This window comes from Aegilops tauschii, chromosome 4, assembly GCF_002575655.3.
Source record: "Aegilops tauschii subsp. strangulata cultivar AL8/78 chromosome 4, Aet v6.0, whole genome shotgun sequence".
Lineage (NCBI taxonomy): Eukaryota > Viridiplantae > Streptophyta > Magnoliopsida > Poales > Poaceae > Aegilops > Aegilops tauschii.
Genome location: NC_053038.3, coordinates 29,205,393 through 29,219,798, shown reverse-complemented (window position 1 = coordinate 29,219,798; position 14,406 = coordinate 29,205,393). Strand labels below are relative to the sequence as shown.

Here is a 14,406-nt window from a genome sequence, read left to right as displayed (position 1 = left end):
CCGGAAACGTAATAGAGGAAAACCGGTGTAAACATTACATGCCCAAAACGGCGACCCAACCCAAGCATCCGGAACAAACCAACTGTCTATTTTTTGCCTACCAATGTTTTAGGGGGTATTTCGAAGGAAACGTTTGGCATAACTCTCCTTAAATTTCAGACTCAATAACATCATGAATATCCATTCTTGCACACAAAGATAATTAAGCATATTTTCACATCGTTTTCAAAAGAAAGGTTTAAAAAGATTCGGAAGTTACACATCAAAATCTCAGCACAGTCAGCCAAATTTAAGGCAGGGGAACTTGCGCCGCCACATCGCAGTATAAAGCAAGCTAACCTCACCTCCACAAAAAAACATCATCCATTACTCGATCATCAATTTCATCATACTTTTGCGAATACAGTTCTTGCAAAACACACACACACACACATACACACGGCGATCAAGATCATGGCGGCTGCCAGAGAAAGACGACTACCGCAGCTTCACCTCACGCTCGACGCCCCCACGTGGGCCTTCCGGTGCCCGGCCCCTGCTCCGGTCACCGCGGCGACGCCGTCCACGTCGGCGGCTCGGCCGGACGGCGAGTTCCGCCAGAGCGACTTCGACAGGCTCTCCGTCCTTGGGCGCGGGAACGGCGGCACCGTCCACAAGGTCTCGCACCGCCGCACGTCGGCGCTGTACGCGCTCAAGATCATTCACCGCGGCCACCCCGGCGTCGACGAGGAGGTAGAAGTTGTACGGCGCGTCGACTCGCCGCACATCGTTCGATGTCACTCGGTCCTCCCGACGGCGTCCGGCGACTCCGCCTTACTCCTCGAGCTGATGGACTGTGGTTCCCTCGACTCGCTCTTCCGCGCCGGCCAGGGAGGCTTCCCGGAGGAGGCGCTGGCGGAGGTGGCGGCGCAGGCGCTGTCCGGCCTGGCGTACCTCCGCGCCCGCCGCGTCGTCCACCGCGACATCAAGCCTGCCAACCTTCTGGTCAACAGTGCCGGGCAGGTCAAGATCGCCGACTTCGGCATCGCCGAGGTCGTCTCCCGCGCCGGCAAATACCGCGCGGCCTACGAGGGCACAGCCGCGTACATGAGCCCCGAGCGCTTCGACACGGAGCGGTCGTTGCAGGGCGACGGCGACGAGGAGGGCCCCGTCGACCCCTACGCCGCCGACGTGTGGGGGCTGGGGGTGACCGTCCTGGAGCTCCTCATGGGGCGGTACCCGCTGCTCCCCGCCGGGCAGAAGCCGAGCTGGGCGGCGCTCATGTGCGCCGTCTGCTTCGGCGAGCTGCCGGCACTTCCCGACGGCGCGGCGTCGCCGGAGCTCCGTAGTTTCGTGGCCGCTTGCCTGCTGAAGGACCACCGGAAGCGAGCGTCCGTCGGGGACCTGCTCGTGCACCCGTTCGTCGCCGGGAGAGACGTAGCGGCGTCGAGACGGGCGCTACGCGAAGTGATCGAGCAGCGGTGTGGATAAGCACGCGCGTGTAAATGTTGAATTGTCACGTTCTCGAATCGTAAATACCTAAGCTAGGCATTTGCACATACAGATAGTGGACCATACTTTGAGCTTGGAAGGGTCTCAATCTCTAAGAGCATCTCTAGCCAATTCTTTTTTTGACGGTACCGTAAAAGTATTATAAGAAAAATCCTTAAACCGGTTTTGCGGTACCATCCGGACAGCAGCGGAACAGATCCTGTAAATGTTTACTGTAAAACAGATCCCGTGGTGGCGGCTTGGGGTTCGACTTCGGGCCTACGGCGGCTGCGGGTGGTGTTCTTCCTTCCCCGTCGCGGGTGCGCGGCGGTGCTCCTCGGGCAGCAGCAGTTCCGGTGGCGCAGCTCTGGATGGTGTGGAGGCGGCGGGCTAGCGCAGCGGCCGGCGGCGGCGCCCTCCCGGCCCAGATCTGGGCCCTTTGGGGCCCCATCTGGGTCTGGGCGGGCCTGGCTCGGCTCGACCTGCGATGGCTCCAGCGGACGGAGGTGCAGCTCCTGCGAGGGGTTGCGGAGACGGCGGCACGCCCACTGCAACACGGTGACAGAAGCTTCACGAGCCATATCGAGCTCGGCCGGGCCTTTGTGCCTGGTTTGCTCCTCTTGTTGCGTCCAGTTGGTGACCGCCGATGGCGGTGGAGGTTGTCCTCTCCCGCGTGGCTGCTGACGCTGCCGCTTCTCGTTCCCGGCTGCTTCCTCTCGGACCCGTCGGTCCCGCTTCGGGCTCCATGGTGAGACGGCGATGGTGGCTCCAAGCCCGTGGTGGCGCATGTTGGTGGGCGGCAAGTGTGGTGGAGCGCGGCGGATCGGTCAGGGTGGTGGGTGTGTGGCAGACGGGAGAAACCCCTGCCGGCTTGGCCGGCACCGACGCGGCGACGCCCGTGGGCGCCATCTTTCCTTCCTGAAGGGCGTCGGGTATCCCCCACCCATGCCTCTCAGTGTACCGGGGGAAACCCTAGGACCTGTCCGGGCAGCAGCGTCGTCATCGCCGCGTTCCTTCCTGAAGGTGTTGCTTGGTATGCGGTGGTCCGAAGTGCTAGGAGTGCGGTGGAAACGGGCGCGGCGGTTGTGGATCATCATCGTTTTCGTCGATCCGACTCTGCTGTCATTATTTTCTTTTTCTTTCTTTTCTATTTTCTTTTGGGCGTGCTTGTGCTGTTTGCCCCAGCAATGGATTCTCATATGTATCGGGTGGTTGCAATATCACTAGTAGAAAAACGACTTTTAGTACCGGTTCGTAAGGACCTTTAGTACCGGTTCTGGAACCGGTACTAAAGAGTGGGGACTAAAGGCCCCCCCCTTTAGTCCCGGTTTAACACGAACCGGGACCAAAGGCCCATCACGTGGCACGAGGCGCGCCGTGGTCTGGGGGACCTTTAGTCCCGGTTGGTAAGGATTTTTTTTATTTTTATTTTTGAAATAAAGCAAAAACAGCCAGCCTACTGGGCCAGCACGGCCTGCATACGACTAGAAACCCAATCTCTAGTTGGGCCAGGATGCAGGCCCGTACGGCCCAGTAGGCCCCACAGGGCAGAAGACTTGCAATAGGCCCACAAAGGCCTGCTTAGAGAGGAGCTCGACACGGTAGCCGCGGCGGGGCTTATAAACCGGTGCGAGCTCCTCTCAACTAGCGAGGTGGGACTAAACATTGTGCACTGCGGATGGCAGCACACCACCTTTAGTACCGGTTGGTGGCTCCAACCGGTACTAAATGGGGGGTCTTTAGTACCGGTTGGAGCCACCAACCCGTACTAAAGGCCACCACCTTTAGTACCGGTTGGTGGCTCCAACCGGTACTAAAGACCCCCCCTTTAATACCGGTTGGAGCCACCAACCCGTACTAAAGGCCACCACCTCTTTAGTACCGGTTCGTGGCACGAACCGGTACTAAAGGTTCGCCACGAACCGGTACTAATGAGCGCCGCCCGCCTGGCCGTTGGAACCGGTATTAATGGTCACATTAGTGCCGGTTCAATACCAAACCGGGACTAATGAGTTTCACATTAGACCCTTTTTCTACTATGTATCTATATAGCGGGGCGAAAGCCTATTTCGAGGAGGTAAAACCGAATATTCCCCGTGGTCATATTTTTCTTCGTTTCACGCGTCTGGCCGGCAAAATCCAGGCAGGCATGGGGTGGTCGGGGAGGGAGTGCGGTGCGGTGCGGTGCGCATACGACGGGAGCACCGGGGAGGCCGGGGCCGTCGAGGTAAGGTGTGATGCGGTCATGCCTTGGTGGCCATGGCGACAAGCGATGGAAGAGGGAGCCCGACGTGGGGAAGGAGGAGGCAACGGGGTTCGAGGGCGGCGTCTGCCAGCGATAGTCGCAGGAGGAGAGGCGGGCGCTCCTGCCCGAATCAGGCCTGTCCGCCTGAAATTTGGCCGAAGGCAGGTGGGTTGGAGTGCGGTGTCGGCCGGCGGCGGTTGGACCTGAAACTTCCCTCCCGTCCCTCTTAGAAAAACCCTCTAGTAGACACATTGTATACTCTAGATTTTTTTAATATTTTCTCAACTAAGATAGGTAATCATGCACTAGATATTTACGAGATACAAAAAATAGATATTTAAGATTCAACAAAATAGGCAAGAACACACATACATAAACACATGATTTAGTGCAAAAGATTTAGTTAAATTTAAAAATAGAATTGTAATTTAGATTATGACTCTCTTTTCAATATTGTTTAAATTTAAGGTAATTATTTAAATAGGTCGTGAAATGTAATGTTATAACTATGATAAGTACATCGGAAAATGTATTTTTAAAATTGTTTGTTGGCAGAACTATGTAAAACTAAGTAAAAGAAGTTAGTATAAATAAGTTAATGCTAGTGTTGTGTTGTTACTCTTTGTACATTCACCAATCTTGTCATCAGTAGTGTGATTAGTGATGTTAGTGTATCATTAGCGTGGTTGCCCTTTACTCAATGCACTGGTGGTGAGTGTATGGTGTAACGGTTCACAATCATTAAGATAAAACTGGTGGTGGACCAAAAAAAAGTGAACAAAGTAAGATATGTATTGTGTTTAATGACTTTTGTTGTTGTTTTAGTCTCATTGTATATTTGGATTCAGACGGATGAGATGTCTAGAGGGAGATGCATCTTGACCTTATTAAATAAATTACGATGCTCAGAGGATTTTCACCTCTGAGTTTTGGGAAGCTTTCCAAAAAAGCTACGAGAAAGTAAACTCCTTTCCAGCACAACTTACCATCCTCGAAAAGATACTTCATTTGGTGGTTCAAAAATAAATCATCCATGTGGTGAGTTGGCTTCAAATTTATTTCCTATGCAACTACAATTGTATTTACAACTTCAAAATGTTCTTGTGAGAGTTGACTTCTTTTTATGCTTGCTAATTAATTGTCTTTTTGTTTAAAGGGAACTTGAAAATTTGCCACAAATCCTGAACATGTGAGGTATTGGATGCTCGTTTTAAGGTTTTCGTCAAAAAAACCAGGCCAACCAATTTTGAGGGATGTAGTCGGGTCAGTTTTTCACTCAAAACTGTAAAACAACGATTATTTTACATTTTTGCTCTTTTAAGTGATCTGATGGGTCTAGAAATATGAAATGGATTTGGTGTCCATATTTGCTTATTTCTGAATCAAACAAATTACACACCGCCAAAGACATAAGTTATACGCAGCTACTTAATAAAATGTTTGGACTTACATTTGTACATAATTTATAAATTAGGGATTTATTTTTCAAAGCAGACACCATATGTCCCCTCCGGGTTACCACAATGCAAGTATCATTGCCATCACCCATCCACGATGATGAACATCCGCAGGTCCCTAAAGTTGTAGACCACATAACTCGCCATTGAGATCATGCAACATACTGAGGCCTTCGAGAAGGGCAACAGGAAACAATGCCATATGCATCACCTTCATCTGACCCCATATGACATTGGTCTAGTGTTTCACCCGAAGCATGGACTGCACAAACAGGAGATAGAGGTGGCACCACAAACGACCCCTCAGATGACGTATAACGATGCCCTTGAGAGTAACCGTCGCCGGTTGTGACCGACTCTCCTTGAATATGCACAAATAGTCAAGTCCCACCGTTAACCAGTAGCCATTGTCATCCATCCAAAGACATAACCCTGCAAGATGTAACCACCCGCACCACGTGGAGAAACATATCCCAGGAGGCCACAAAATGGTGCCCAAGCTCGGTCATTGCATCGATCAGACGCACCGCAAAGTTTAGCTCTGTACCTCTATGACCGCACATGGTTGCTATTGGACACTGGATCTTGACGCCAACAAGACAAAGCACCACATAACCAAAACTCCGCCACCAAACATGATGCTAAACTTCCTCTGCCGGCAAGCCAATGCACCACCACTCCCAAGTTCATCATCCTCTACCAACGAGCCACCAGATCCGACCATATCTAGTCACCATTGTCACCGGTGAGAGCACTCATGCAGTGTTGTATGCGTGGTGCCTGCATTATCCAACATCTTCCTCCACGACACAACACCACATGACCGCACGTGCCCCTTTCGGGAGAACGGCCAATAGTGACAACTATTTGCAGTTGCCCAAGTAAGGGGTTGTGGCACTAGGGTTTGTGTCACCACCCCGAGTCGCCCCTGAGGAGGGAAACGGGGTGCTATTGGGCGTTCTCTTCTTTATTGTTCCGCATTGTTGAGAATCTTTTCAGTTATTGTTAATTACCACATGGTTCTATACTTCACAACAATGACTTAAAATGTTGCTCGACAAAGCCTGACACTCCCGTAAGTAATATTGTACACACTAGGGTATCACTGCATGATAAACCCTTGATCATTCAAGCCATAGTCGTTGTATTCAAATTTTGGATAATACGAGAGTTTGGATCGAAATTTCAGAATTGTGAAATTATTTTGAGGAACGACTTAATTTTAATAGTTGATGACATTGATAATGCACATCAGATTGAAAATAGCAAAACAAACATGAACAACATAAACCCGCGATAAAACTCGTCGCCTCTAGGTCCAGCATCTCTATCTCAACATTCATTCATACCTGTAAAAAAAACCACGGTAGACCTAATCTGCACCAATTGGGCTGACCTCATATGGTTTGAAGAATTATAACAGTTGATTCCTATTGTATGTGCATCATATTCTTCATTAAATAATGCATCTTATCTTTTATAAGAGAATCAATCTATTTCTTTATAGAAATATAAATTTTATATCCCATGGAGCATTTCTTCGAACCTTGAACCCAAGAACGTTCCGAGAAGAATCGTCGGCTGATACTACAATAATCCTAGGAATCTGGGAAGATACCACCGTCCACAAGTAAACTAACCAACCCTCAGACGAATCACACGAGAGCCTCTCCATCCCTACATTGTGTGCATCGTTTCACAGTTGATAGCTGTAATTACGTATGTACGTTCTCTATGGTACATCCTGTCTACATGTCGGTTTCTTGAGATAGCCAGCCTAGGTTTTGACAAGCTGCTCTATAGTACTATATATAGCTATAGGGAGATGAAACTTAGGTGGCGCGAGAGCTTGAGTGCCAAGTATCTTGCGAGATCTCATGTATGTTATGATATGATATGATGATTTTGTTGTACCTGCAGAGGAAAGTACGTTCAAGTATCAACTGAAATCTTTCTTGCGTGCTATCTCACTTGCTAATTACGGTCGATCCAAGGCTCATGCAGCAGTTTCTCCATTGCTTCCCATGCTTGTGTGATGAACGTACGGCACTAAACTTTCAGATTTGTGAGGCAAAACCAAGGCTATTTACATTGTTACACATGGGTCGTCGATGGCGACAGTGTGCGTGCAACGGTGCAAGTACTAACTAGTCCTAGTGACTTCTACTAAGTAAGTAGTAACTGCACTGTACAGTATCTCTACATGTGTACTCAGTACTCCTGGCTAGGTTCTATCAGCAATGTCGCCGTCGAGCGGTAGACGATGCAGTACGGCCGACCGCGAGCGACAAAGCCATCCCTAGCTGCAAGTACCCAAGGGATTATTAGACGTTGATCAATCGACTTAACGTAAGCTAGTACGTAATGACACCGACAGTTAACTTCTCTGACAGAGAGTGCATATTCAGCTACCGTACCAGCAGCCGTCAAATAGTGCTGCAATACTAAGTGTGGCATTGTTTTCTTTTCGTTTCCTTCTTTTCATGGCGTCTTTTTTGGATGATGCACTGGATTATGCAACGAGTTGACGCCAGCAATTACTAACGCAACTCACGTAGAGATACTGCAATGCTCAATGCATTTTGGCCTTGATGATCATAGCAGCAATTCTCTTCCTTATTGATTTCTGGAACTAATGCAGGAACTTCAAGGGAAGGTTTGCAAAGGGTTCCTCAATAATGTATAATTCAAATCCTTCAAAATTCCCACATGATACTTTTGCTGAGCTACGGGTGCTGCTAATGTGTTCTGATAAATATTATGTATTATCCATGTCAAACTCCGATTCTGAAAAAAAATACCCCAATTCGTATCTGCTCGGTTGTCGCCCCTACTCCCGCGCCTCCACCATCCTCCCCGTTCGCTTTATGTTGTCGTTGCTGAGGAAGGACCGAACGCCGATATGGCAGGCGCAATGGTAGCAGTCCAGATTGGCTCCCGGCGCTCCACGTTGTACTATATCTTAATCATGACAATGTGAAAAAAAAATCTAGTATGGCACTCTATTTAACTAGGAAAGAGAGACTTACCATATCTGAATTTGGGCCGTTGCTTTCTCTATAAAACGGGGCGAAGGCCTATTTTGTTAACCAAGACAGTACTTTCTCTCTCCTAAAACAAATTAATCATAAATCTTTGTGATGTAAAAAAATAAGATACAATCATCGCCAAAAAATATAATAAGATACTACAATCATAAATCTAGTATGACATTTTATTTAACTAGGAAAGAAATACTTACCATATCTGAATTTAGATATATAGCTTTTAGCACCCAAACCAAGACAGTACTTTCTCTCTCCTAAAACAAATTAACTCATAGATCTTTTGGATGTAAAACAATAAGATACAATCATCGCCAAAAAATAAAATAAGATACTACAATCCTAAGTTCATATTTAATGCATACGATATAGCTTAAGATGCAATGCATTAAGAGCGCCCTAATACGAAAAAGTACACTACAGTAAACTTTGTAATTACAAATGGCAAAAGGTGTGGCAATCATACAAGACTATTAAAGCAAACAAGATGAAAAGGCATGCCGACATGTATCCGGCTCTCGTAGCACTGGTTGTTCGATGATCAAGCAGGATTAGCTTGATGTTGCCAATGCCAGTGGGCGCATATCCTCCTGCTGGCGAGAATGGGATGTGTGGATGCCGACCATGCATGCGGATTAATTGGCTCAAGGTGAAGATGTCGACGATGTACTGGATTGGCTCAAGGAGAACGTAAGCTCAGGACTAAACACAATGAGGAGTAACTTAGACTCATTTTACTAGTCTATGTTACTACCTCTATAATGTGGAGTAACATATGTCTGGTGTCATGCAACACTTCATTTATTAGATTGTAGGCTCATTTTATCTTGGTATGTGTGATGTTACTCGTACTATGAATAATTAGCTATGTTACCACATGTCTCTTTTTCTTCAGTAATTACTTGCCACATCATCTATTTTGCCTAGATATATGTAATGTTACCATCTATGTTACTCCCACTGTGGGTAGTGTAAGAACGAAATGTAGCTTGCACTACAAGCTTCACGTGCACAAAAAACATTGGAAATAACTATATGGAGTTATTATTATTTTTCGAGGGCACCAGGAGTTCATCCCTCGTTGGGGAGTAGCCTCCCTGCTCGCTTTCCAAAGGGAAGTCTCGTATAAGAAATGCCTTTCTTGCAAGGGTGCAATAGCAAATTGGCAGCAAATCTGCTAGTAACGAATGTTGCAAGAACAGTACATGAATGTCGATGTACTATGCATGTGCAATTAACGAACACACATGATTAATACGTAATATACTAAAGCAATGAAGATGAGAACCATGACCTTACTCCACAACCAAGCTAATCTCGGGCCAAAATGGTGTGCTAAGCGGTCGTGCGTGATGGCCGACGTTGGCACCGCATTCTTTCTTCAAGGTTGTGCTGAACCGGATATGATCTGCTGACCCCATGGTCCAACAACACCCGCACCCATCAGCATCTATCTCACTGTCTGGTCTTATCTATCAATACAGAGAAGTCCCGGCTGTATTGATAGATAAGACCAGACTTCTCTGTATTGATAGATAAGACCAGACAGTGAGATAGATGCTGATGGGATAGTATTGTCCATACTAAATTATGTATTTGTGTATCCGCCGTCCGTCGTAGGGCCGGCCGCCCGTGTACGTCCCGGCCCGTACGCCCGCGTCGTACACATACCGTGCAGTTCGGTAGTGCGATCGGGAAAGGAAAAAAACGACGCCCCACCCCGACACCCCATCCCCGCGTACGAAACCCTAGCGGCATCAACGGCGCCGTGGTCCACCGCCGTCACGACGTCGGGCGCCGTCCGTACTCACCCACGCGCCGTGTCATCGGTGTCGCGTGAAACCGACACCCCATCCCCGCCTAGGAAACCCTAGCGGCATCAACGCCGCCGTGGTCCACCGCTGTCACGACGTCGACCCCGACGTGCCCGTCTAGTCGCGAGCACCGACGGCGTCCGTATTCACGCACACGCCGTGTCGCCGGTGAAACGCCCAGCGCTCCCGCGTCAACGTTCTGTCCTGGTACGCGCCCTCCACGACGTGGGTGGCAGCAGTGCATCGGCGTCGACCCCAGGCGAGGACCCCTCGACGGCGCACAGTAGGTTCTCTGGCTCTTTTTTTCTTTTTGATTTGTCCATTGCATTTTTTATGCAAAATGATTCCCTACTTAGCTAAATTAGAGAGGAGAGTAGTGACCTCTTAATGACCTCATAATGATTTTGTATGTTCAAATTTGTATGCATGCCACATAGTCATGTCACTATTGACGAATTTACTGTATTCGCGATGATGTTGTGGAATGTTGGCATTGATCTCACACCTTATTTGTATGTGCATAGATGGAGCAAGTAACCGGATACGCCAGTGATGATTCCGGTAGCGATAATGGATCCTCGTCATTGAATGCGAACCAACCTTCCGGAGACAACTATATGAGTCAGGATGAATCGTACAGTGGTAATGTAAGTGCCTTCAATGTTGACCAAAACATATTGAATACAAACTAGTTATTTGACACTTACATGTCCTTTTAAATTTGTACAACTACATGGCAATGATGACGATGAGGAATATGATATAGATGAACAATTTTATGCAGATAGTATGAGCCAGGTATGTTGAAAAAATTGTAGGGCAATGATTGACATTAAAATTGTATGGCCACTTATTTTACTTTACATGTGCACAGATAAATGCTAATGGTGACAATGAGCGTAATAATATAGATGATGACAATGCCGAGAGCGAGGTCGATGCATCTCGTAGTGGGAGCAGTTGCCAAGTAAGTTCTTTACATTATTTATGGTTAGTAACAATACAAGAACAGATTGACATGCAAGGTTATATGTCATATTTTGCAGGGAGGTGTTGATGGTCCTAGCGGGAACGATGAGCACAGCGATGATGATCAGTTTGACCTTGACATGTGCTATGATGAATATCAGCAAGAGTCACTTGATAGGCATTGGTCAGTGATGGTAAAGACATTCAGGTCATTAGACGAGGTGTACATGTTCTACAACAAGCACGCGAGAGAACGTGGGTTCAGCATCAGGAAGGACTCGCTAAAACGTTCAAAGGATCGTGCAAGGACTGTGCGCTTGAGGAGGTATCTCTGTTCCGCCGCAGGAAAACGACAGGCCAAGTTCTGTACCATGGAAGGTCGGACCCGCAGGCTTAGACCGGAGAGTCGATTCTTCTACGAAGCCCATTTGAAAGTTAAGCTTGATAAAAAGCTTAATCTTTGGTATGTCAGCAGTTTCTTCGATGATCACAGCCACACTCTTGCACGACCGGACGAAGTCCCTTTCCTCCGATCTCATAATCAGATCAAAGCATTTGAGAGAGCTGAGATCTTAGCTATGGCTGGAGCTGGGATAAGAAAACATATCATTTTTGACAACGTCGTTAGCAGGTATGGGTCCTATGCAAAGTCACCGTTTCAGAGGACAAAGCTGTATAACATGTGCTATAGGGAGAAGATGAAATTGCTTGCACAAGGTGATGCTGATACTGCCATAGGAATCATGTTGACCAGAAAGGACAGAGATCCAGACTTCTTCTTTGAGCACACAGTTGACGCTGAAGGCAGGCTCCAAAACCTGTTCTGGTGTGATTCGCAGTCACGCCGGGATTATCTAGACTATGGTGATGTTGTCGTCTTCGACAGCACAGACAAGATGAACATGTATGGAATGCCGTTCATCCCTTTTGTGGGTCTGAACAACCACCGTTGCACTACGGTATTCGCATGCGCCATTGTTTCAGACGAGACTGAGGCTACATATGTTTGGTTGCTTAACACGTTCTTGAAAGCTAACTGTCAGAAGAGGCCCAAATCTGTAATTACCGATGGAGATGCAGCGATGATAAGGGCTATCAGGAAGGTGCTTTCTGATCTGTGGCATCGTCTATGTTCATGGCATATTGAAAAGAATATGCAGAAACACCTCAACCACAAGTCATTGAAGGAGTTCAGGGCATTATTGTACTATGCCACTACACATAAGGTTTTTGAGGAGAGATGGGCCGCGTTTGTGCGCAAATGGCAGACGGAGAGAATGAAAACATGGCTCCATAGGATGTACAGGAAGAGGACGCTTTGGGCTGCATCATATTTGTCTGGTGGGTTTTTCCTTGGTATGCGCAGTAATCAGAGGAGTGAGAGTCTGAACTCCAGCCTGCACCTTCATCTTGACTATGGTATGACGATCGTTGACATGATTGTACACTACGAGAATTGTATTGTTCGCCTCCGTGAGAATGAAGCTTATGATGACTACACGGCCTCACAGACTCTTCCAGTAACAGTGACTGAGTGTCAGGCCATTGAGTCGTATGCTGCGAAAGCATTCACGCAGGCAAACTTTTATATGTTGCAACAAGATATGAAGAAGGTACAGGAGCTTGAGGTAATTGATAGACTGACAGGGACCGATAGTCAGAGATTTGTGGTTGCGTGGAAGAATAACAGGGATCACAGATTTAATGTGGACTATACGCCAGGTAACTCGGCAGAAACTATAAAGTGTAGTTGCCGAAGTATGACTCGCAAAGGGCTTCCTTGCAAGCATATTCTTCATGTTTTGAATGCACTGAACTTACCTGTGATACCCAAGTGTTGTGTCCTGCGAAGATTCTCAAAAAAAGCACGAGCTGGACTGCCCGTGAAGCGCACCAGCGATCTGTTTGCGTGGGGTTGGTCGAGTGGTGAGGACAGAGCTAGATATAGTGAGTTGACCATCAAATCTTCAGAAGCATGTCATGTCGCATGCAGTAATCCTTTCTTATTCGACAAGTTGACGGCAGCTCTGGATGATATTATAGCGAATAAGGACATTCAGGGAAATGAAGATGATAGTCAGCGATGGTTCGTGAACAATAATCCATTTGAGCCTAAACGAGATCATATTCTGGTTCGTGATCCAGTAAAGGTTTCGACGAAGGGCGCACCTAAGCAGAACAGTAGAGGTCGCGGTAAGGGTGGCCCAGATGTGACAAAAAATAAGAGGCCTAAAGCATTTGACGAGAAATCTGGACGAAAATGTAGCATATGCAGCGGCTCAGGTCATAACAGGAGCACATGCAGCAAAAATGAAGAGTATGTCTATTCTTTGTTTATGTTAGTTTTGTTGTTTCATTTACGGTACATTGATTCTCATAGTTTATTCTATGCAGCAACTGGGCTTGAAGACAGAAGTGAGGACGGTGCATCTGTTTTACTGCATCCATTTATATGTAACTGTATGTCTTTTTACTTTGTTTATGTTAGTTTCGTTGATTCATCTATCGTACATTGATTCTCACAATTTTTTTTATTTATTCTATGCAACAACTGGGCTTGAAGACTCAAGTGAAGACGATGCAAGTGTTTTACCTATTCCATTTATATGAAAAACATTTGTTAAATTTATGTTCGTGTTGAGTATTTTATATGTGTGAAACAAGATTATTGCCTACAGACCGTTGTTATTTGAGACTTGTTATTTTCTGTCCACTATAATAAAATTACTGTGGTGACAATTGTTATGTTGAGACATCATTATTGTTGATATAAATATTCACTATTCATTGTTTATATTATGAATTCTGCATGTATTTACTACAGTTCCGTCGGCTGTCAAATATATTAAAATAAGAGAAGTACTCTGCGAATTATTGTTGAAAAAGAAAATAAAGGGAAAAAAATGCCCGCCCGTCTCCACAGCGTGTCTTACTAAGCCCATCATTATCAAGCCCACCAGGCGACTACAACAGACGTTTCAGAGCACGCCGTGGAAAGCAGGCCCAACAGGGCAGCATCGACGGGGTACATCGACGGGGTAGTAGACCAGAGGAGTTCAATGTGCCGACGGGAGCTGGGTATATAAACTGGTCGTCGTCGCCTTCGGCCGGCGAGGTGGGACTAAACTAGCGTTAGTTTCCCTGGCGCGTCGTCTCAGCAGGGGTTAACTGGGCCGGCCCACGGCGCGTCGAGCCGTCGAGAAGTCCGCGCCGTCCATGGCCTTTTTGGGCCGGCCCATGTCGCGTCTGGCTGTCTCCACGTCGCCCCGCGGCCGACGCAAGTTTAGTCCCACCTCGCCGGCCGAATGGGACGACGACCAGCTTATATACTCAGCTCCCGTCGGCACATTGAACTCCTCTGGTTACTACCCCGTCGATGTACCCCGTCGATGCTGCCCTGTTGGGCC

General features: G+C 47.4%; 2 protein-coding genes across 2 annotated transcripts; both read left to right on the top strand.

Moving 5' to 3' along the window:
- The first annotated feature begins 268 nt into the window (after positions 1-268).
- Positions 269-1,711, top strand: LOC109780014 (mitogen-activated protein kinase kinase 9-like). The gene has a single exon (XM_020338605.4). The coding sequence runs from the start codon at positions 454-456 to the stop codon at positions 1,468-1,470; it is 1,017 nt and encodes a 338-aa protein (XP_020194194.1). The 5' UTR covers positions 269-453; the 3' UTR covers positions 1,471-1,711.
- A 1,908-nt stretch (positions 1,712-3,619) lies between these two features.
- On the top strand, positions 3,620-12,886 carry LOC123493611 (protein FAR1-RELATED SEQUENCE 5-like). Its single transcript, XM_073497476.1, has 5 exons — positions 3,620-3,697; positions 10,555-10,677; positions 10,905-10,997; positions 11,077-12,721; positions 12,852-12,886. The coding sequence occupies exons 1-5, from the start codon at positions 3,620-3,622 to the stop codon at positions 12,884-12,886; spliced, it is 1,974 nt and encodes a 657-aa protein (XP_073353577.1).
- The last annotated feature ends 1,520 nt before the right edge of the window (positions 12,887-14,406 follow it).

Excerpts from the sequence above, each read along its gene's own strand:
- LOC123493611 (XM_073497476.1), top strand. The coding sequence starts at position 3,620 with ATGGGGTGGTCGGGGAGGGAGTGCGGTGCGGTGCGGTGCGCATACGAC. Across the intron at positions 10,678-10,904 it reads ATGAATCGTACAGTGGTAAT|ATAAATGCTAATGGTGACAA; the intron begins GTAAGTGCCTTC and ends ACATGTGCACAG. Across the intron at positions 10,998-11,076 it reads GTAGTGGGAGCAGTTGCCAA|GGAGGTGTTGATGGTCCTAG; the intron begins GTAAGTTCTTTA and ends CATATTTTGCAG.
- LOC109780014 (XM_020338605.4), top strand. The coding sequence starts at position 454 with ATGGCGGCTGCCAGAGAAAGACGACTACCGCAGCTTCACCTCACGCTC.